Source organism: Cucurbita maxima, unplaced genomic scaffold, assembly GCF_002738345.1.
Source record: "Cucurbita maxima cultivar Rimu unplaced genomic scaffold, Cmax_1.0 Cma_Scf00005, whole genome shotgun sequence".
Classification (NCBI taxonomy): domain Eukaryota; kingdom Viridiplantae; phylum Streptophyta; class Magnoliopsida; order Cucurbitales; family Cucurbitaceae; genus Cucurbita; species Cucurbita maxima.
The window spans coordinates 4,752,670-4,773,786 of NW_019272021.1; the positions used below are offsets into that span (position 1 = coordinate 4,752,670).

Sequence of the window (21,117 nt, forward strand, 5' to 3'; positions counted from 1 at the left end):
AAAAAAAAAAAAAAAAAAAAAAAAAAATGTGACAAATGTGATCCCTTCAGCTAATAATAAAAATTCCGCCAGCCTGAACATCACTCAGTGGATCAGACACCGACTACCATCTCAACACTCAAACATCTCAAGCTTGATGAAAAGAATACTAATACTAACAAGAGTAGTTTGAAGGACATTGAAGAGGGAAAGTGAAATGGTCTCACCAAACAAACAAAATGAGAGTTAAAAGTTGAGCTGAAACGAAGTGTTAGCTCAACCTACAGATAAACCAATGAAAAAGGCATAAATAGATTAGAACAGAGACAGGAGAGAGGAACAGAGTTGCATGGTCTTTGTCAAAGGCTGTTGTTTGCTTGTGATGTGGAATTTTGGGTTACCTTACCACTTGCAGCCTCAAACATGCTAGACAGAGTTATGTTCATATTTAACAAAAAGTCAAAAAGGCAGACATTTTGCTTATGGAGAAAGAAACATTCAAAACAACAACAAAAAAAAGTCTCACGATTTGAATTATTTATAAATCTTGAAGAGTATATTGTACAATAATTCACATAGTATATGGTTTATGATCGGTTTCTTTTCTAGAAGGATGGGGTAACACTTCAAAAGCCTTACCAAAAGCAATTTGACCATGGGACTTGGTGGGCGGACCCCATCACCCAAATTGATCTCCTTCTGCTTGGAGTAATTTTGCAGGCTACACAGTTGAGTCTAATTCAGCACCAACAGGATTTGGCTTGCAGGTGTGGAGCTTGAGATTGCAGGCTGTTACAGCCTCTCCCACCGTGAGATAGAACCGTTCATGTCCGATCGCCTCGATGAACTTCGACACGTTTAATTTTTTGATCACTTCGCTTCTTGGATTTGCAAGCAAAAGCTACAACAATCACATGACATCACTGAAAAGAATACTATCATAGCGTGCCATTTTGGGTTTTTGGTACTGGAGATCAAACAGCATTCTATTTCTAGGGAGTTTAAGATGAATAATGAGTTGGGAATACGTACTATGAGACCCCTTTTTTCAGTACTCTTGTTAACCTCTTCAAGCATGCTGATCCCACTTGAGTCAATGCTGCTTACGCCTGTGTATAAATTTCAAATCAGCATATAAGATAAAAGAGAGATCAGGTCGTTTGTTCGTTTAAGTACTTGCCGGAAACGTCTAGAATTATGTACTGCAAGCTGGTTAGGCCCGATGATTTTATCCTTTTTTCTTCGTCTGTGATCCACCTTGAAAGCCTGGGACAGAAGAGAAATACAAATGAGGATAGCATCTGCAGATGGCAATATTATGGTATACTGTGTAAGATCCTACGTCGATAGGGGAGGAGAACAAAACATTTTTTATAAGGGTGTTGAAACATCAATAGGGGAATCCCGGATGGAAAAGTCCAAAGAGGACAATATCTGCTAGCGGTGGGCATGGACTGTTACAAATGATATCAAATCTAAGTTCCGGGCAATGTGTCAGAGAGGAGGCTGAACACCAAAGGAGGTGAACACGAGACGGTGTGCCAACAAGGACGCTGGGCCCATAAGGGGGCGAATTTGGAGGGTTCCACATCGATTGAAGAAGAGAACGAGTGCTAGCAAGAACCAGCGAGGACGTTGAGCCCCGAAGGGAGGTAGATAGTGAGATGGCCTCGAAGAAGGATGGATTGTGAGATCTCACATCGGTTGGGGAGGAGAACAAAACATTCTTTCGCTGAGCCCGAAGGGAGGTGGATTGTGAGATGGCCTCGAAGAAGGATGGATTGTGAGATCTCACATCGATTGAGAATGAGAATAAAACATTATTTATAAGGGTGTGGACACGTTTTAAAAACTTTGAGGGAAAGTCCGAAAGGAAAAATCCAAGGAGGACAATATTTAGCGGTAGACTTGAGCGGTTAAATACTAGGTGCAGGAATGTTACCTCTCTCTCACGTAGTTTGAGTTGGCAAAATAGATTGGGGCCTCCAATTGAAGGATGAGAGCTCCAGGCACACGGTTGGCTGTTGGGTATTGATCAATGCTTCTGTAAATTGTGGAGTTGGGAATGTTGCCTAATACTGAAGTTCTTGGCCTTGCGGTGACGAGAAGCACCCTTAACAAAGAGATTGTAATCTGAATAACAATGCCAATTGATACAAATGAGAAACATAAACGTGGATTTGACTTATAATATAAACATGAATTTATTCTATCAATTTTCTCACTGCAATGATCAAGCCTGTTTCAATACTGCCAAATACGACACCGATGTATGCACCGACGCAGACGACAAAGTCGAATTTGTCGATTTTCCAAAGGTGGACAACCTCTTCATAGTTGATTAGGCCAATCACAGCCGTGATGATTATGGAGGAAAGCACCGCAAGGGGTGTGTAACGAAAAAATGGCGTCAAAAACAACAGAGTGATCATCAAAGACATTGCCATGACAATATTGGAGACTGCAGTTTTACATCCTGCATTGAAATTCACTGCAGTCCTCGAAAATGGCCCTGCAATTTTCAAAAATCAAATGATTATATCATCATATGGGCCTCGCGGATATCTAATAATTTATGGACCAAAACTTAAGCTCCTCCATTGACTTCGCAGCTTACCTGCGGTAAGGTAGCAAGAAGTGCAAGAACCAACAATATTCATCATCCCAAATGCAATCATTTCCTTGTTTCCATCAATGTGGTAGTTCTTAAGTGTAGCAAAACTTCTCCCCACGGCAACTCCTTCCTACATTATACAATGAATTCAACGAAATGAAGATGATGGTTCAATTGTAGATTACACAGTTCATTATTTTTTTTCTTTGGGACATTTCATCAAACACCTGGTAGTCATATTTCTAAGCACACCCATATAACAGAAGAAACTTACAGCGAGCCCTATGATTCCGATGATGATCCCTGTTTTGATGGCAATGGGAAGATGAGGGGGCCCAAATACTAAATCAGATACAGATAAGGGATTCAACCCTTTCTTCAAAATCCCAATCTAAATTGAAACAAAAGCAGAGAGACCCAATAAAGATTCAGACATGTGTTTGATCTTAAAAGCAAAAGAAACAGAGACGGCAATGGGGATTCAGTGAGTTACCACTTGAACTCCATGGCGTTCAGCGTGGGTGAAGTAGACGAGAAGACTTCCCAAGATGATGGAAAGCAAAGGCGCCAATGCATTTATCCAAAAGAAGATTGGTTTCTTCTTGATCTGCAATTCGTTAAAATTTGTGCTATCATGGTATCAAAGCTACTAATAATGAATAATTGAACAAGAGATAACAACATAATTTATTATTTTTCATTTTCAATTTTGAAAATTGGGTTTAGAATTTAATCTTAGTAAACATAATTTAAAAAATAAAATTGAGAAGCTTACCAAGTATCTGGTGAGGAGGAGAAAGGAGAGAAAACTGCAACCCAACACTACACTTTGCCATCTCCACTGTCAAAGGGAGACACAAAAATGAAAACTAGCAGAAGAGAGAGAAAGCTTTGAAGTGACACAAAAATGGCGGCGGCGGCGGCGGCGGTGAGGAAGAAAGTAAACCTGATGAATTTGGGAGAAAAGAGAGCGCGTGACGGATACGACATCAGTCTCATGCGTGAAATGAACCAATCCCATTATGCCTTTTAGCTGCTGAAGACAAACCACCGTCGCCGCACCACCCATGAACCCCACAATCGCTGCATGCGACAGAAAGTCCACAATAACCCCTAGTCTGCACTTTTCCAACATCAAATCGTTAAATATACAAGTCAATGGTTGAGGTTCGTTGGAACGAAGTCCGATTTTGACTAACTTTGGAAATGATAATGAATTTATAAGTATGAATTATATTTCATTTGTACAAGGCATCGTGGGAAGTTCGAAACAAAACCATTCAAAGAAACTTAGCTATGTCAATTAAATCCTCAAAGGTTGAATAAAAAATTGATATTAGAGTTATGCCTTAAATGTAGCCATGTCAATAGAATCCTCAAATGTCGAACAAAGATTGTGAGTTAAAAGTGTAGTTAAAAGTGACTCTAAAGTGTCGAACAAATAGTGTAATTGGTCGAGGGCTCCATAAAAGAAGTTGAACCTTGATTAAAGAGAAGTCATTCGAGGGCATTATAGGCCTCAAGAGAGGCTCTATGTTGTACTTTATTTGAGAGGAGAATTATTGATGATTGTTGAGAAAAATTATGTATTTTGTTCGAGGGCTTCAGAGAACGAGTCGAGCCTCAATTAAAGAGAGGTCGTTCGAGGGCACTGTAGGCCTCAAGAGAGGCTTTATGTTGTACTTTGTTCGAGAGGAGAATTATTGATGATTGTTGAGACAAATAATGTACTTTGTTTGAGGGCTCTAGAGAAGGAGTCAAGCATTGATTGAGGAGAAACCGTTTGAGGGCACGATAGACTTCAGGGTAGGCTATATGTTTACTTTGTTCAAGGAGAAGATTGTTGATCATTGTTAGGAGGGAGTCCACGTCAAAAAAATGATAATGGGTTTATAAGCAAGTAAGGAATACATTTCATAGGAAGTCTTTTGGAAAACCAAAAGCAACGCCACACGAGCTTATGATTAAAGTAGACAATATAATATCATCATGAAAAGTCGTGATTCCTAAGTGAGTATCAGAATCGAAATGATTTACCTGACAAAACCGAGAGAGGCCTGAAAAGCTCCGGCGAAGAATGTGGCAGTGAAAACCAATTGCACGTATTCCTTCGGATGCTCCACCGGGCTGACTTCCTTCCCCAATAGGGCGGACATGAGAAGTGACACGACCGCCACAGTCCCCACCGCCAAATCTTTGGAGCTTCCAAGCATGGCGTATATCAATGGCGGCACGAAGCTGGAATCTGCATTAAAAACGGTTAATAACTAAGATGGCCTTAAACTAAAAGGCGTCGTGCACGAACTTACAAAGGCCAATGATGGGGGGGATGGTGGCAAGATTGGCATAGCTGATGCCCTGAGGGACGGCCAAACTGGCGATGGTGATGCCGGCAACGAGGTCGGCTTTGAAGAAATTGAAGGTGTAGCGAGGAGCCCATTCGAGGAAGGGAATGAAGTATTTAAGCCAGAGAAGAATCTGGGCTCCGAAAGGCTGGTTTTTGAACTGTTTGAAAGGGTCATCGGGGAAGAAGGTTTCTTTGAGGTTGGCGCCTAAGGACACCAAGAACGGCTTGGTCGGAGGAATGGCCACACGGCGAGGGCTTTCAATCTCTTCATTACCCATAATTCCAACTTTAATGGATGAGTTTCACTGGGAGATTTGGGTTTGTGCGTCGGATATATAATGTGCTGATTAAACAGTAGGGCCTGGGGGATCTTCTCCAGAGTGGATTCGTGGACCCATTTTTTGTGGACACGTGGCAAGTCAACTGCTGTTTGACCATTGGAAATCGATGAGGCACCAGATCTGAGTCAGAAATGGATAATTTTGATAAAAATAACATAAATGTAAAAAATTAATTATGAAATAATTTTTGTTTTTGTTTTTTTTAAACAAATTAACCTCTTAAATAGTTCTAACAAACTTTGTTTCTTTGTTTGTTTGTTTTTTTTTTTTTTTTTTTTTTTTGTCAGAGGCATATATTTATAATTTTTATGTACAAAATAAATCCAATCTGTTTTTTTTTTTTCAATTAATTGTTCTCTAAAATGTGAAAATGGAAAAATATTTTTAAAAATGAAAAATTTAATTAATTTCTCACATTTTGGTATATTTTTTTTTTGTTTTAATTCATAATAAATAATGATTGCTTAAATCATCATTGTTGATAAGATTAACAAAGGGTGATTTGGCATGGCGTATAGAAAATGAATAACCAATTATTTATAAATTGCATCAATATTATTTTATTACTATATTAAGAATATTATTAACATGAATGTTTATTTAAAAATAAAATTAGTTGTCAATGTCGCATCAAAATTTGTTACCACATTGGTAAGATTGTTACCTTACAGACTTATTCAAGATTAAAATTAGTATGTAAATTTAAAAAAAAAAATAAAAAAAAAATTATCACGAGTAATCTCCGAACGAAAATTTTTGTAGGGACGAGAAATGAAATAGGTAGTCGTGATGGGGATGGAGATGACTTCCTCGTCCGTACCCCACCGACATCTGTACACTTATCTACTAAAATCGGCTAATTTATACTAGAATCTTAATTAATAAATTAATCTCTCAAAACTCGTTAAGAAATATAATATTGGGTTTAGTTGTGTGTTTTCCGGTGAATCCTCTAATAAACACTAAATCAAATTTGAAGCCCAGTTCATTTAAGTCTTACGGGAGCCTGACTTGATCCGTCATTCGACCCGTGTATAATCTGATCCATATAAATTTCCAGCTAGAATCTTGTTCCGATCCCAAGAAGAAAAAAAATTAAATAGACACAAGAATGTTTGTGAATCCGCTCCACTTAAATCATAACAATAAATAGAGAGATACTATAGTAAGATACAAATATTTAGATATTTACGTCCTAATAAAATATCAAATAGGATATATACAATAAACTATAATTTATTACTTAATATCCTTAACCGACACAAAATATTCTCAAACTTTCAAAAACATTACAAATTATAATTACATTCCATTGAAAACTAAAACAAAACACCCACACACACGTCAAAGGGAAAACAAAAGAATCAAAGAAAGGTCAGAAATTGGAAAGTTTTGTTTTTTTATTTATTTTTATTTAAATTTATTATTATTGTTATTATTTCATCATCTTCTCTGTTAGTGCCTGTTCCCATAAACCTGCAACAAACAAGAAGAAACAAGCAAAATTCCTTCAAAATGGGGTTAAGAAAAAAACGTACCAATTTAAATTTGCTTCAATACTCACTTCCTGCGATGCCACCGATCGACAATAGTTCAGATTTGTCAGCACCGAGCACGTCGACCCACATTCGCTGTCCTTCAGCGACACTGTCGACCGGTCCAGCTTCACCGCCCATGGAGGATACCCGTAGTTCTTCGCGGCGGACCCCAAATGTGACGACGACCGCTGCATTCTCACTGCCCTTGGAATGTTCCTCCCCTCCACTGACGCCCGCCTTCGGCTCGGCTGTCTCTCAAGCGACTCTGGCCTAGCCTTCGGTGCGCTCTGCGACCGCACTTTCGCCTTCGATGATTCGGTGTTCGCCATGTAATTTGGGAACAAAGGGTAATCGTAAGACAAAGATTCTGCATATTCCGATCTGGGAAATTCGAATGGGATGCGATTTGGGTCGGATTTCGCCATGGCGGAGAAGCATTGGGGACTACTTTGAGCTGTTCCGTAGGCGTAATCTTCGAAATGGCCGCTGAATGTTCTCGGGCTCATGTCGGTCATCGCTGACGGCGCCGGCGAGAGACGGTAATTTTCTTGATTCGAATAGGTGTTATGGCTGTAGCTATTGCGATTCTTTAGGCTTCCACCTAAATCCATCTCCACGATCTTTATGTTCTCTTCCATTTCTCTGTCGATCTCCTGCAAAAAAGGGGGAAAAAACAGAGTTGTACCAAATCGTTACATAAATGAAGAAAACAAGATCAAATTTTGATGGGATTTGAAAATTACTTGATGGGTATGTCTTTGACGGCTTTCTTGGAAAGATTTTCGATGGGATGAGTGCCATGAATGGGCGGTGGGCTGTGAATCTTCCGCCATTTTGATCCTCTGTGTTCGTGCTCTGGCCTGCGCCGTCACTAAAGCTTGCATACACCGCAGAGTTTCAGTGGCTCTTCGCCTCACCAAATGGCCTCTCACCATCGCCTGTAATTTCACCAACCCTTTCAAAGCACACAGCGCCTTTCTCGCCTGCATTTTCAACCACAAACATAATTTCCTCAGATTTAGATTTGGTCGGTCCTCAATTCGAGTTTTGTGCATTTACCAGATAAGATCTGAAAACGGATTGGATTTTAATCGCAGCAGCTTCTTCAATTCTACTGTCTTTCCCATTCGACGCTACAGTCAAACGAATCACCACGGCAGCGGCTTGTGCAGCAGCGACTGCCGCCTCCGTCGCAGCAGCCATCGCCATTGCGTGTTTTTCCTGTTCCTTCTCCATATCAAACGTGGCATTCACAGATGGGTTGACGGCGACATTCGATCCCAGCGTGTTCACGTCCTTTGCCGGTGAGGGTCGCCGGAAACTCCATCGCTTCTTCTCTTTGGGAGACGAAACCGGAATCGTTGAATTTCCAGAGGAAACAACAGAAATGTGATTGGCGATTTGGGAATGTTCCTTGTCGAACTTCTTGCCGGAGAGGAAATTCTTGAGCCATTTTCCGGCCTTGCCCATATCTTCTCGTTCTGTGAATCAACTAGAAATGGAGATCTCTCGCTTTGTTATCAGCTTTTGAGATGAAAATGGCGGCCTTCAGTTACATGTCGTGTTGTTTGTCAGTACTCACAAATTTACATGTGTTGAGAAACAGAGTGGTAAGCTCCCAGATTCTGGAATATATCGATGGCCTTCTTCTTTTTGTATTTACCTTATCATATTGCTACTTTAATTAAATAATAAATATTAATTAATTAACTAATTAATCATCCATTAATTTATACTATATTTGTGTTAATGTCAGATTTCCACATGCCTCGTTACATTAACATTATCTTCAATAATTTAGTGGCTTTCAAAGAATAAGATAAAAACAAATATATTTAGTATTTTTGTAATTAATTAATTTTATACTAAATTCAATTATATGAACACAACTCATACAAATATAAGATAAATTAAGATTTTTCACGTAAATTTAAAATATAAAATTGAAAAATAAGAAAGCAAGAAAATAAGAGTTTAAAAGTATTATATATTTTTACGTAAATTAATTAAATAAAATTGTAAACAAAATAGGAAAAAATAGATAATATTATTTATTAAATGATTAAACAGTAATTAGTTGGCACTCACATGGCCTGTTTGTAATAATAAGTGCTTCCCTTCGTTTCAACTTCCTGTTTTGCTTTTGGGAAGCACTTTGCCTTGTTTCATCTCCTTTATGAATACTCATTAATAATCAAACCATATTTTTAATGTATACCATAAGCTTTTAATTCGCGTTACATTTTTGTTATTAAGGGATGGAAAATTAAGCTCGGGTAATTATTCATAATATTAATTTTTATTAGAAATCTGAAAAGTAAAACTTAGGAAAAAATAATTGGTGTAGATTTGATTAACATGTTGCCTAAGTATGCTTAGGTGCTGTCCACATGGAGCTCATTTAAAAATTAAGCAAATAAATCTTTCCATGTGCAATATTAAATTAAAGCCATTAATTAGGGAATAGTTTTATTTGTTTATTTATTCATTTTATTAGGAGATATGAATACTAATCAATCAGTAATTGAATTGGTAAGAGAAATGGAATAATTAATTTCTATTTAGGATTTAATAATTTAAATTTGATTAATTTTGAAACATGATATATGTAGTTGTCTTACCATTTTGAGACATATAATTTTCAAACATGTTTGGAATATTGAAGTTGATGTTTATATATATATATATATTATAAAATAATAATAATTATTATTATTAAAAAAAGGGGACATTTAAATTTTTTAATTTGTTATAGGATATAGGTGGAAATTGGGAGTGGGAGTTTTGTGGAGACTGTCGCGTCAGCATTGAATTCGATTGCTGTTGACGCTTTATCCTGTCGGATGTCGTTCACGTTCCCGTGTTTTTTTCCCACTCGCCGCCCACCGCCACCTCAACCATCCATTTTTTACTTACTTTCACGGGTTTCCGACCACCTAAACTTTACTTATTTCTTTTAAATTATAAATTATTATATATCATTTTAGCCATTACTTTTACAGTTATTTTTTAGAAAATAGTTTTTTTTTTTATATTTATCTTAAAAAAAAAATTATTAGGAATGACGACTCTCCCAATAGTATAATATTGTCCACTTCGAGCATAAATTCTCATGATTTTGCTTTGAGATTTTCAAAAAGTCTCATACTAGGAGAGATCTATTCTTTTACTTATAAACACATGATCATCTTCTAAATTCACTCTTGTTTTACACATGGATTAAAATAGTCATTTTTAGGAATTAAAAAATAAAAATATTACTATTTAAAATGATTTCTACTAAAATAATACAATGAATAAAACCTAAAAGAATAATAAAAAGTTCTGAATTTTTATTTTCGGCTATTTTTTGAGTTTGGGCCTCGATTATGTAAATATATTGGGCCTAGGCCCATAATGGAGAAGGCTGCAGTTTGGGCCGTAAGAATTCCGCCAGAAGGCCCAAATAAAAGAAACATCCCTAGTATCTAGATTTGCGGCAAAAAGGGTTGTTTGGTTTGAAGGAAAGAATTAAAAGAAAATATAATTTATAATTTTAAATACTAAAGAAAGCAAATTATATAAAATAGTCTTTTGGTAACTTTTCATTTAATTATTTTGAAATTTTGAATTTAGTCCTTCGTAAGATTAGGATTATTATATAAATGGGTAAAATTGATAATAGGGGAAAAGTTAGGGACCATTTCCATAAATTGAGAAAGAAAAAGGAAGTGCAGAATATGTTACATTGTTTTGTTGGTTTAAGCTCCGGAAGCTTAAGATTAAAGCAAAAGAAACAGACAGACTAAAGACACCCAAGCAAAAACATAACATTTCTCCTTAAATTTCCCCAAAAACCTTAACCAACACTCAATCCGTTTAATTTCCTGTCTTTTATTTTCTCTCCCTTTTTGTCTTCTTCTTCTTCGTCTCAATCTCCGCCATGTCCCGGCCGTCCTCCCTCGCCCCTCTGGATTCCTCCTTGGAGTTCCTTTCGAGATCTTGGAGGGTTTCGCCGTCGACCCACTTGGTCAATTCCCGGATTCCGGCAGGCACTCACGGCGGCGGGAATTGGGGTGATATTGTGTTGGAAGATTCCAGCAGCGATGCGGAGGGGTTCTTGGTGTTTATGAACCCATTTTCGTTTACTTCTTCTGAAACTTCCCAAATGGTCATGGACCGGATTTTGTCTCATTCGGTACTCCCCTAATTTCTTCTAAATTGAGAAATTTGTGTCGTTTTCTGAAAATCTCCGGGTGTTTGTGGTGCAGCAGGATGTGTCTCCTCGGACTTCCGGTCGGCTGTCGCATAGCAGCGGCCCACTCAACGCCGCCCACAGCGGCTGTTCATTAACCGACAGCCCACCTTTTTCTCCCTCTGAAATCGCCGACCTCGACTCCAAGGTTCCTCTTCCTGTCACTCTGCCTCAGTCGTAACTTAAATAAGTCCACTTTTAGATATAATTTCTTCATTACATTACATTATTACAACTATTAAAACCAATAATATTATTTTTATAACAGTTTTTCAATTAACTAAATATGATTTAAAACTGTGGATTTCCGGGAAATTAAAGTTGACCGTGGAAACTTTGAAGAGACCTGGTCTTTAGGATTTAAGGTTCATCAAAATCAATGGTGGGTATCCGAGAATCAGGGAGTTTCCGGCGACCATTATTCAGATCAATTTCATTCGTTTCTACCATGGCGATGTCAATTCTTGATCAATTGCTAACCAAAAGAACAGAGGAAAAAAGAAAAAGAAAAAGAAAAAAAAAAAAACCCATTTCCCCTAAATTTCTCTAAATCATGAATCGCCAACATTCCATGCAGCTTTACCGATCCAACTATTCTTTCAATACCCATTTTCGGGCCACCGTGAATGGGTCGGGCACCGCCGCTGTTGGTGGAGGAAAGACGGTCGGGCGTTGGCTGAAGGAGCGCAAGGAGAGGAGGAAAGAGGAAAACAGAGTTCAGAATGCCCAGCTTCATGCTGCTATTTCTGTTGCAGGGGTGGCCGCTGCCATCGCCGCCATTGCTTCCGCCTCTGCGTCTTCCAACGGAGTAAACGACGGCGAAGATATTCATAAGACCGATATAGCTTTGGCCTCCGCCGCTACATTGGTCGCCGCTCAATGCGTGGAGGCTGCTGAAGTTATGGGAGCCGAACATGATCACCTCGCTTCTGTTATTAGCTCCGCCGTCAATGTCAAGTCCGCCGGCGACATTATGACGCTCACCGCCGCCGCTGCCACAGGTTATATTGTCGTTTTCTTATTTCTGGCTATAGGGTTGCGTCCTACAAATTTTTTTATCTTAAATTCCTTTATAACTTTTTAGAATTGAATCTAATTTCTTCTTTGAATTTGTTTTCTTCAAAAGAATTCTTCACTTCTTTTTAATTCAAGAATAAATGTTGGGAGGAAATTTAAATTTAAAATATATATATTATGTTGAGAAAAGTATATTGAATTAATTTAGGGAAAGATCGAATTTATAAGTAACCTATATTTTTTTGTGGGAGCCAAAAAAAATTATACCCAAAATTTGATAATATAAAGTTGTGATTTTTAATATATATATTAATAATACTTCGATATTATGACACTGTGGAATGGATATTGTAGCACTAAGAGGAGCAGCAACGCTGAAGTCACGGGCGACGAAGGACGTGTGGAATGCAGCGGAGAAAGGGTTGGGAGGAGCATCGTCCAGTGGCGAGGGCTCCAGCCATGGTAGCTTAATTAATAACATCATTGTAAATCAAAAGTTGAGTGTTGATCAGCTGCAACCCTGTGACTCAAAGCTTGACATAATTCAACCCGTATGCTACCGAGGATTGCTTGCCAATGGCTGCGAACTTCTTAAACGAACTCGTAACGGTAACTTTTTGTTGAAAAGTGTTGAGAGTGAGTCTCTCATTTGTTACTTAAGAAGATCATCATGAATTTAGTGAAGAATATCATACTCACAATCCCATTTCTCCATTCTTTTTCTTCCTTTTAATTAGCTTTTTCATTTGCAGGCGATCTTCATTGGAAACTCGTCTCTGTTTATCTGAGTAGAACCAATCAGGTTTTCTTTTTTTTCTCTCATTATATTCATTAAATATATATATATAAATTGTTAAAGTGAATGGGTTCCCATGATTGAACAGGTTGTGTTGAAGATGAAGAGCAGGCACGTGGCTGGAACCATAACCAAAAAGAAAAAGAGTGAGTTTTTATTTAATTATTTAATTAAATTGTCTTTCTTGGGGATTGATGAAAGGTAAAGAGCAGACGCAGAAAAGTTAGAAAAAAATGGGAACGAATCATTTTACATAATATTTAATTTAATTATATAAAATAAAATAAAACTCCGATTAACTTTATGCTTTTTTGGTTTTTGTTTACGAAATATGTTCGTACAGATTTGGTGGTGGGTGTAGTAAAAGACATTCCGGCATGGGCAGGGCGGCACCTACTGGAGGGCGGCGAGGACCGGCGGTACTTTGGGGTGAAGACATTGCTGCGAGGGGTGGTGGAATTCGAGTGCAGAAACCAAAGAGAGTATGATATGTGGACACAGGGAGTTGCCAAGCTGCTTCTAATGGCGGCTGAGAGGATTTGTAGGTTTTGAGAGATGCCGCCGCCGCCAACGCCGCCTGTTTGGTCGGTGACAAAAGTGGTGGGTTTTTTTTGAATGGGTTTAGGGTTTTAGTCAAAAAGAACCAAATTTGTTGGTTTAGTGAGTTTCACTTAGGCTTCCCCTTTAGTGAGGCGTGGATGAAGGATTCACATTTTTAATATAATACCTCCTTAAAAGTATTCAAACTTACTTTTTGAAATGTAATAAATTTTAAAAATTATCCTTACTATTAATTTCTTTTAAAAATTATTTGTTATCCAAAAAATTAAAATTGTGGGGAAAAATACACCGTAAGTAAATATTATCTCAATTAGAATTAACATTTTGAAAAGCCCAAAACAAAGTCACTCGATGTTAGGCTCATTTTGCATGGACAGGTTACCTAACAAAATTGCAAGAAAATATTTTGAGTCTTATTTAGCTCAATAAACTTTAATTAGGAGAGGGAACATTAAATCCGTTTCTCCAATATTACAACCCATAATATATCAAAATGCATCTATAAAATTTAATGAGATTTTGATAAACAAGGCGTAATTAGGACAAAATTTTAATGAGATTTTGATAAGCAAGGCACTGGTGGAACGGTAGATGTGGATTTTCCATCAGCATTTTGACAAAAAGATTTGGCTTCTTCATTAGAAGATGATGTCGTAATGTTCACTTCTTCCATAATAATATTTGTGCAACGAGCTCGAGAACAGTCCAATGTAATTGCCTTTTCATTTGCTGATGTTCCATGAACGTCACGATATGTCACATCACTCACTTTTATTTCCCTTCCCTACAAACAAACCAACATAAAAAGCAAATATAAAAATCTATGTCAAAATAAATAAATAAAATAAGAACGAGTTGAAATTGATTTGTAGTGTACCTTATTTTTCCTTCTATATGCATAAGCGGTGTAATGTTGATCAATAATGATTGGATTTTTTACATTTTCGAGTGTTATTTTCTCGAATGTGATATTTTTTGCATATCCATATCCACCCTGTAATTAGGATTAAAAAAATGTTTACTAATTTTATAAGGTATATTAAATATTATATATAAATAAATTAAAAAACGTATTATCACCTCCCAAGTCTTGATTCTAACTCCATTTTGAGTGTCTTGTAAGATGCAATCACTTACATAGACATTTTCAACAACATTATAATCACCGTCTTTTCCTAAGCTCCCAATGCTTCAGTCAAATAAACACCACAAAATATTTAAAAAAAAAAAATGAAAATTTCAATGAATATCAAACATGGAAAAAAAAAAATGTAATTTTTACCTTATGCCGTGACCAGGGCCACAAGTGAGACCTATTATATCGATATTTGAAGATCCATCATTAATTGCAACACAATCATCACCTACAATATTTAACATTGAAGTCAATAAATAAAAATATAAAATTATATACTTAATAATCACGAAGAATCATAACATTAATTTGTTACCTGTGCCTATAAAAGAATCTTGAATACGAACATTTTTTGATCCAGAAATATCAATTCCATCTGTATTAGGACTCTCATCAGGAGCAGTAATATGAATATCTGAAATAATTACATCATTGCAATTATTTATAGACATATGGTTTCTGCCACTATTAACGTGCTTCGTTTTATTTAGATGAAGACCGTTGCAATTGTGAAAAAATAATGCCTGCAAAATCATATATTATAAATTTAACTATGGGTAATAATTAAAAAAAGTAAAAAGGTTAAAAGGAAAAAAAAAAAAAAAAAAAATTACCGTTGGCCGTTTGCAGTGTTTGTGACAATCTTTGTCCCACCAAGAAGAACCTTGCCCATCAAATCGTCCATCTCCTTTAACGGTGAGAGAATCTATGTCGTAAAATTGGATCCATTTATCAACACCATCATTGGACCATTCATCCTTGCTTGGAGCCATTACAATTCCACCCAGCTATATAAAATCACAAAATAGTGTATAAATATACCATAAATTTTTCAATTTCAATTTTTTGAGAAACGGGTTTAGATAAGCTACATCAAAATTGATTCGTTCGGACTTGCAAGGACCCTGGAATTTGAGAGGGTTCAACAGGAAAGTTTTTCCAAATGGTACACGTAACGTTGGGTTGTCTTCTGTTGATGCACATGCGTCATTCCATGCTTTCAAAAAAGCCTTGACATAGAGAAAGACAAATAAAACAAGTTATTACAAGCATAAAAAGAGAATTCCTCTTTAAAAAATCGACATTCAAATTAAACTACTTACTTCTGAATCATCTTTTTTGCCATTTCCATTTGCTCCATAATCAAGAACATTGAAATATGATGAAGTTGATTCGGTCAATGAGCTTAACACAGCAGTGGAAAAGAGGAAAACAAAGGAAACAAGAAGCTTCATTTCTGAGCTAAAATGAAGAATTTGGAGAGTTAAAAGATGAAAATACGAGAGAATTGGATGGTTTAGAATGAATGGATATGGCGAGTTTATATAGACGCGAGAAATGAAAAATGTAAATTTTAATTTTAAAATAGATAGAAGAATTAAAAATTAAGGAAAATATGGAAGGAAGAATAATTGGGATTTGATTAAATTATGGGCTTGATAAAAGCAAATCTCATATATGGGTCACTTGATAAAATTCTATAAAGAAAAGAAAAGAAAATTTTAATATATATAAATTATATTTATTTTAGGTAATTTTTTTAATAAATATAAATCAAATTTATTTCAGGTGATTAATTATGGGGATATTTATTTGGAGAAATTAATAGTTTTTATATGCATATGTATGGTAAGTGACTAAGAAAGTGAGACAATTGGTCCAAATTTGAAGAATTCTAAACTTATTTTTGTATGAGATGCAACATTTTTGGTAACTTAATTATTCTTTTAAGTACAATTAGTAATCTAATTAAGAGTAATAACAATTTTAATTATTTAGTGGATACTGTTATTTGGTTTAAATCTTTGAATTTTCTTAAAATTTATTTTATTTACTAACCAACTATATTATATTTTTTATGCAACCGTTTTACTTACCTACGAAATACTATAAAGGGAGGTATTATAAAAAGACAAAAAATAAAACCCCAATACTATAACGCAATAAAATATTTGATTTAATTATTATTTTTTTATTATTATATCTGACTTTGTCTACGTCTTTTTTGGCGTTGTAATGAGCGGAAACCCAAAATTACTTTAAATTAATTTTAGATTAAAGTTTTAATTTAATTTTTAAATTCGAAAACCCAAAATCGCCACCCGTAACTGGACCCACCGGCCTGCTCTCCGGTCCGGTCCAAGCTTCCCCCAAATGGACCTGCGATATTCTGGTATTCTATTTCCAACTATACCCTTTTCTTATATTCTTTCTTTACACATTTATTTTATTAATGTAAAAAACTCTCATTTATGGAAAAGTCCATAAATATATGATATTCAAGCACAAGAACTGTATACACGATTTTTTTTTCTTTTTTTTTTTCCCTTTAATTATCGCCCAATAGAAAATAAAAAGGTGGGAAGAAAATACCAATGAATCTAGACAAGAAATATGACCCCAACGAGTCCTGGGTATTATCGTCTTTTTCGGGTGCAATGAATCGGTATATATAGGTGCTATGTTTTCGGTTCACGCGATGATCGGGATTTTTATTCTGAAGCAGAGGCCGAAGGTCGCAGTTGACGATGGCTGTTCCTGAAAAGGTAAATGTCTCTTTCTAATTCTTTGCATCGTTTCTTTCCGTGTCTTTGATCGCCAGAAATTCTTCTGTTCTTCTTTTCCGTAGAGAGTTTTGGTTTCATTTCTGCCTCACTTGGGGATGGTGTAGATTTAGGGTCAATAGGCAATCGGCTTTGCATTTATGGAAATTTTTTGGATGATTTCTTCTTGAGGTTTCGTTTTCTGTCTTGAAAATCTTGCGCGGTTTGTTCTTTTGCTAACTCCTAATATCAAGACGGTGCTGCCCTAGACTGAAACTTGCATTTACAGGATCCAAGAGAGGAAGTGATTCAGGCATGGTATATGGATTATACTGACGAAGACCAGAGGCTTCCCCATCACCTTGAGCCCAAGCAGTTTCTGTCCCTGCAACAACTGGACGGTAAGCCTTGCTGGTTGTACAGAGCTATGTGATTTTAGGTAGACTTATATCGTGTGAAATATGTTTACATTTTAGAACTTGGAGTTCTGAGCTGGAGACTAGACGCAGACATATATGAAACAGATGAGGAATTGATGAAGATACGTCGTGATCGTAATTACTCCTACATGGTTCATTTTTTCTACTTGTGTGGGGATAGCCTTTTAACTTTCTTATGATGGACAAGAACACGTTCTTATGCTTGAGAAAATTGGCTTGAAATTGATTTTGTCAGGACTTTTGTGAGGTCTGTCCAGAAAAGCTTCCTAATTATGAAGAGAAGATTAAAAGCTTTTATGAGGAACACCTTCACACCGATGAGGAGATCCGTTATTGTGTATCTGGGAGTGGTAGGATTAGTTATATTTCTGGTCTTCAATCATTCATATACGTGGCTTATAATCTTCATGTTCTTTAACGTGGGTGGATGAAGGTTATTTTGATGTTAGGGATCTGAATGACAAATGGATTCGCGTTTGGGTAAAGAAGGGAGCGATGATCGTGTTACCTGCTGGAATTTATCATCGATTTACTCTTGATTCTGGCAATTACATCAAGGTATACCAATAGAACAAGCTTCTAAGTTTTTAACCCAATTACAATGTTTCTGATGAAGCAAATTTTTATAGGCTATGCGACTCTTTGTTGGTGATCCTGTGTGGACTCCTCACAACCGTCCCAACGATCATCTTCCCGCAAGGTATTGCCATTGCTTGGTTGGTTCGGTCATGAGCTTTTCTCTTGTGCCCCCTGCCATGAATTTGTCTCTGTTACACACATCACTCTAACCTCTGTTGGTGCCTGCAGGAAGGAGTATCTGAAAAGTTTTGTGGAGAAGGAAGCTGGTAAGCAAGCCGTTGATGCTGCAGCATGAACTCTGAAAAGTTATTATCTGTATGGTTTGGTATGCATATTCGTTTTCTTGGAGATGTCTGTGGCTATTAGAAAAAATGAACGTCCAATGGTATAGTATTGTTCGCTTTGAGAATAGACTCTTATAGCTTTGTTCGCTTTGAGAATAGACTCTTATAGCTTTTCTTTTAGTTTTCTCAAGTGTCGTGATCTTCCTTTTAATTAGTAAACGTGAGACAACTCCTCCCATGGCCGCTATTCATGCTTGGCTAGAAAGGACTCCATATGCTAATGTGCACTATTACAATAAAGAATTAAAGATTAATAGTGGGGCTATGGTGTGAGCAGGTTCCACACGAGTCCTTAGCTGGTAGAAGAATAAAGAACGGAAAAAACAGAAGTATTAAGTGGTGTATTTAGTTACGCGTCATTGGCTGAGAAACAATGCCGCTTCAGGCGCCACCACGTGTCTCTCTTACCTTGACAGTCCTACACGTCCGTACACAGAACTTATTTATTTTAATTTTTAATTACCTTTTAAATTTTAAATGACATTTTATTATATTATAAGAACAAATTTGCATTAAAAAAAAAAAAAAGCTTAATTATTTATTTTAATTTTCTTTAGAAAAAATGTCTTTTGATTCTCATTATTCTTAAATAAAAAATGGTTGTTAGTTTAATTTTCATTTGATTTTTTTAATTAATTTTAACTAATGTATAGTAACGCTAGTGAAAATTGATATTAGTTAATTTAAGATTACCGGTAGAGATGAAATAACAAATAGAAATATAACATAAAATTTAAAGATTTTTGAAACTAAAATTCTAAATAAAAGTTAAGGTGAAAATGAAATGTTCTAAAAACAAAAAAAAAAAAAAATTAAATGAAAATTAGACTTTAATCTATTGGCCTAAAGATTTTTTTTTAAAACTTTTTGTATTTATCAAACAGGTTTAGTCGGCAAATCAAACTACCAGATATTTTTCTTATAATAATGTTTTTTTATATTAAAAAATACCCCACATGAAGATTCATTGGTCCACGTCTCCCTTTCTCCAGAATTGAAAATTCCAAAAAGAAAAAAAATTATGACTTTCCCAAATGAGTAAGAAATCTTTTTTAAGAGAGAGAAAAATATCTGTCACACCTTCCTTAATTAAATTCACGCCATGCTCAAAGGGGAGAGGCCTCCCCTGTTTCTATAATTAGCGCTGATTCGTTTCTCCTTTCAACACCTTCTCGAGTGAATTCAGTTTACATTTCCACCCAATTTTGTTCTTCACTTTTTCCTTCTCGAGTGAATTTCAAAACGACCCAGATCATGAATTTTGCCCGCCAGGTGAAGGAGGAGTTTCCGGCGTCGAGTTCTCCCTTTTCCGGCGGAGTTCTGCCACCCACGGCGACGGCAGCTCCTCCTCAGCCGATGGAGGGGCTTCACAAACCGGGTCCGCCGCCATTTCTGACAAAGACATATGAAATAATCGAAGACGCAGCCACCGATCATATTGTGTCTTGGAGCAGAGGCAACAATAGCTTCGTCGTTTGGGATCTTCAATCCTTTTCCTTAACCCTTCTTCCCAAATACTTCAAACACTGCAATTTCTCAAGCTTCGTTAGACAACTGAATACCTACGTAAGTCAATTTCAAATGGGTATTGTTTTAATTCAACGAAATCAAATTAGTTCTATGTTTTTTTCTAGTAGGGATTTAGAAAGGTGGATCCAGACAAGTGGGAATTCGCTCACGAAAGCTTCTTGCGAGGGCAGAGACGTCTTCTGAAGCTGATTCGAAGGAGAAAAGCTCTGCAACCGAACGTTTCTCACCAAGCTCCAGACCCATGTGTCGAGGTCGGACGATTTGGGCTCGACGGCGAGGCCAACCGGCTGCAGCGTGATAAACAGGTATTAATGGTGGAGGTAGTGAAGCTAAGACAACAGCAGCAAACCACGAAAACGTACCTCCGAACAATGGAACGTTGGCTGGAAAAAACAGAGACAAAACAACAACTAATGATGAACTTCTTGGCAAAAGCAATTCAAAACCCAGATTTCATCCAACACTTAATCCATCAAAAACACAAGCACAGAGAATTAGAGGACGCCATCAACGGGAAGCGAAGACACATCGACCAAGGACAGCTGCCCGTCCGTGAACGACAGATAGCCATTGATGATCAAATGAACCAAAAAGATGAGAGTTTAGAGAAAGATGATGATTTGGATGAGAGGTTTTGGGAGAATTTGTTGAACGAGGCTAATGAAGGTGGTTAAACAAACTCCACTCAATTTAGGACCTATCTCTAATGTGATGAATACTAACACTAATGATATAATATTGTCCACTTTTAAGTTCTATTGCTTTTAACTTTTCAAAAGGCCTCGTATCAATAGAAAGAATATTATTAGTATCAATGATATGAGAATTTCATCCTCAAACAAACATGAAGATGATAGGATGAAGTGGGATTTAGAGCTAAATTTTAAAATAATAATATATATTTTTTTAATTTTTATAATTAAATAGATATATATAAATATTCCAAAGGGCCGAACTCCATGGGCCTCCAAACGTCCCACATTAATATGGGCCTACCGACGGCCCAACTTCTCATGTTATTAACGAGTTTCCTTTCTCGTCTAATCACCATCCATCAAACCGTCAATATCCCTTCCCTCCATTTTGTCCAGATCTCATCCGTTGATTTCCCACCACTTA

The 21,117-nt window shown here is 36.6% G+C and overlaps 6 protein-coding genes across 7 annotated transcripts; 3 read left to right on the top strand and 3 right to left on the bottom strand.

Annotated features, from left to right (window-relative positions):
* Positions 1 to 485: 485 nt before the first annotated feature.
* Positions 486 to 5,232, bottom strand: LOC111479020 (sulfate transporter 3.1-like). The gene is made up of 12 exons (XM_023123461.1): positions 4,903 to 5,232; positions 4,631 to 4,838; positions 3,540 to 3,711; positions 3,369 to 3,434; positions 3,087 to 3,200; positions 2,868 to 2,984; positions 2,597 to 2,723; positions 2,205 to 2,491; positions 1,922 to 2,112; positions 1,160 to 1,245; positions 1,012 to 1,088; positions 486 to 880 (listed from the first exon to the last, which is right to left on the bottom strand). The coding sequence occupies exons 1-12, from the start codon at positions 5,216 to 5,218 to the stop codon at positions 701 to 703; spliced, it is 1,941 nt and encodes a 646-aa protein (XP_022979229.1). The 5' UTR covers positions 5,219 to 5,232; the 3' UTR covers positions 486 to 700.
* A 1,466-nt stretch (positions 5,233 to 6,698) lies between these two features.
* Positions 6,699 to 8,456, bottom strand: LOC111479022 (protein IQ-DOMAIN 14-like). Its single transcript, XM_023123464.1, has 4 exons — positions 7,879 to 8,456; positions 7,563 to 7,802; positions 6,846 to 7,472; positions 6,699 to 6,757 (listed from the first exon to the last, which is right to left on the bottom strand). The coding sequence occupies exons 1-4, from the start codon at positions 8,287 to 8,289 to the stop codon at positions 6,737 to 6,739; spliced, it is 1,299 nt and encodes a 432-aa protein (XP_022979232.1). The 5' UTR covers positions 8,290 to 8,456; the 3' UTR covers positions 6,699 to 6,736.
* A 2,057-nt stretch (positions 8,457 to 10,513) lies between these two features.
* LOC111479021 (VAN3-binding protein-like) lies at positions 10,514 to 13,612 on the top strand. Of its 2 annotated transcripts, none has more exons than XM_023123463.1 (7): positions 10,514 to 10,996; positions 11,073 to 11,201; positions 11,631 to 12,054; positions 12,425 to 12,679; positions 12,823 to 12,872; positions 12,955 to 13,012; positions 13,210 to 13,612. In XM_023123463.1, the coding sequence occupies exons 1-7, from the start codon at positions 10,742 to 10,744 to the stop codon at positions 13,416 to 13,418; spliced, it is 1,380 nt and encodes a 459-aa protein (XP_022979231.1). In that variant the 5' UTR covers positions 10,514 to 10,741; the 3' UTR covers positions 13,419 to 13,612. The 2 variants fall into 2 exon arrangements, with proteins under 2 accessions (XP_022979231.1, XP_022979230.1); XM_023123462.1 differs by having other exon boundaries at positions 10,516 to 10,996; positions 11,070 to 11,201.
* Positions 13,613 to 13,977: 365 nt separating this feature from the next.
* LOC111479259 (probable polygalacturonase At3g15720) lies at positions 13,978 to 15,797 on the bottom strand. Its single transcript, XM_023123810.1, has 8 exons — positions 15,666 to 15,797; positions 15,435 to 15,572; positions 15,177 to 15,350; positions 14,879 to 15,086; positions 14,710 to 14,791; positions 14,508 to 14,616; positions 14,305 to 14,421; positions 13,978 to 14,211 (listed from the first exon to the last, which is right to left on the bottom strand). Exons 1-8 carry the CDS (start codon positions 15,795 to 15,797, stop codon positions 13,978 to 13,980), a joined length of 1,194 nt encoding a protein of 397 aa, XP_022979578.1.
* Positions 15,798 to 17,003: 1,206 nt separating this feature from the next.
* Positions 17,004 to 18,549, top strand: LOC111480080 (1,2-dihydroxy-3-keto-5-methylthiopentene dioxygenase 2-like). Its single transcript, XM_023125029.1, has 7 exons — positions 17,004 to 17,108; positions 17,395 to 17,506; positions 17,582 to 17,676; positions 17,781 to 17,895; positions 17,979 to 18,103; positions 18,175 to 18,245; positions 18,353 to 18,549. The coding sequence occupies exons 1-7, from the start codon at positions 17,091 to 17,093 to the stop codon at positions 18,417 to 18,419; spliced, it is 603 nt and encodes a 200-aa protein (XP_022980797.1). The 5' UTR covers positions 17,004 to 17,090; the 3' UTR covers positions 18,420 to 18,549.
* Positions 18,550 to 19,523: 974 nt separating this feature from the next.
* On the top strand, positions 19,524 to 20,691 carry LOC111479186 (heat stress transcription factor A-6b-like). Its single transcript, XM_023123737.1, has 2 exons — positions 19,524 to 20,034; positions 20,106 to 20,691. Exons 1-2 carry the CDS (start codon positions 19,723 to 19,725, stop codon positions 20,670 to 20,672), a joined length of 879 nt encoding a protein of 292 aa, XP_022979505.1. The 5' UTR covers positions 19,524 to 19,722; the 3' UTR covers positions 20,673 to 20,691.
* Positions 20,692 to 21,117: the final 426 nt, after the last annotated feature.

Bases quoted from the DNA above. Each gene is read 5' to 3' on its own strand.
- LOC111479020 (XM_023123461.1), bottom strand. From the start codon at position 5,218: ATGGGTAATGAAGAGATTGAAAGCCCTCGCCGTGTGGCCATTCCTCCG. The intron at 2,724-2,867 runs GTAAGTTTCTTC...TGTATAATGTAG, and splicing joins TCGGAATCATAGGGCTCGCT to GAAGGAGTTGCCGTGGGGAG. The intron at 1,246-1,921 runs GTAACATTCCTG...CTTCTGTCCCAG, and splicing joins TCAAACTACGTGAGAGAGAG to GCTTTCAAGGTGGATCACAG.
- LOC111479022 (XM_023123464.1), bottom strand. From the start codon at position 8,289: ATGGGCAAGGCCGGAAAATGGCTCAAGAATTTCCTCTCCGGCAAGAAG. The intron at 7,473-7,562 runs GTAATTTTCAAA...CCTTTTTTGCAG, and splicing joins GTCAAAGACATACCCATCAA to GAGATCGACAGAGAAATGGA. The intron at 6,758-6,845 runs GTGAGTATTGAA...TGTTTGTTGCAG, and splicing joins GATCGGTGGCATCGCAGGAA to GTTTATGGGAACAGGCACTA.
- LOC111479021 (XM_023123462.1), top strand. From the start codon at position 10,742: ATGTCCCGGCCGTCCTCCCTCGCCCCTCTGGATTCCTCCTTGGAGTTC. The intron at 11,202-11,630 runs GTTCCTCTTCCT...CATTCCATGCAG, and splicing joins TCGCCGACCTCGACTCCAAG to CTTTACCGATCCAACTATTC. The intron at 12,873-12,954 runs GTTTTCTTTTTT...ATGATTGAACAG, and splicing joins ATCTGAGTAGAACCAATCAG to GTTGTGTTGAAGATGAAGAG.
- LOC111479259 (XM_023123810.1), bottom strand. From the start codon at position 15,797: ATGAAGCTTCTTGTTTCCTTTGTTTTCCTCTTTTCCACTGCTGTGTTA. The intron at 14,792-14,878 runs GTAACAAATTAA...TAAATATTGTAG, and splicing joins AGATTCTTTTATAGGCACAG to GTGATGATTGTGTTGCAATT. The intron at 14,212-14,304 runs GTACACTACAAA...GTTTGTTTGTAG, and splicing joins CATATAGAAGGAAAAATAAG to GGAAGGGAAATAAAAGTGAG.
- LOC111480080 (XM_023125029.1), top strand. The intron at 18,104-18,174 runs GTATACCAATAG...AAATTTTTATAG, and splicing joins ATTCTGGCAATTACATCAAG to GCTATGCGACTCTTTGTTGG. The intron at 18,246-18,352 runs GTATTGCCATTG...TGGTGCCTGCAG, and splicing joins AACGATCATCTTCCCGCAAG to GAAGGAGTATCTGAAAAGTT.
- LOC111479186 (XM_023123737.1), top strand. From the start codon at position 19,723: ATGAATTTTGCCCGCCAGGTGAAGGAGGAGTTTCCGGCGTCGAGTTCT. The intron at 20,035-20,105 runs GTAAGTCAATTT...TTTTTCTAGTAG, and splicing joins TTAGACAACTGAATACCTAC to GGATTTAGAAAGGTGGATCC.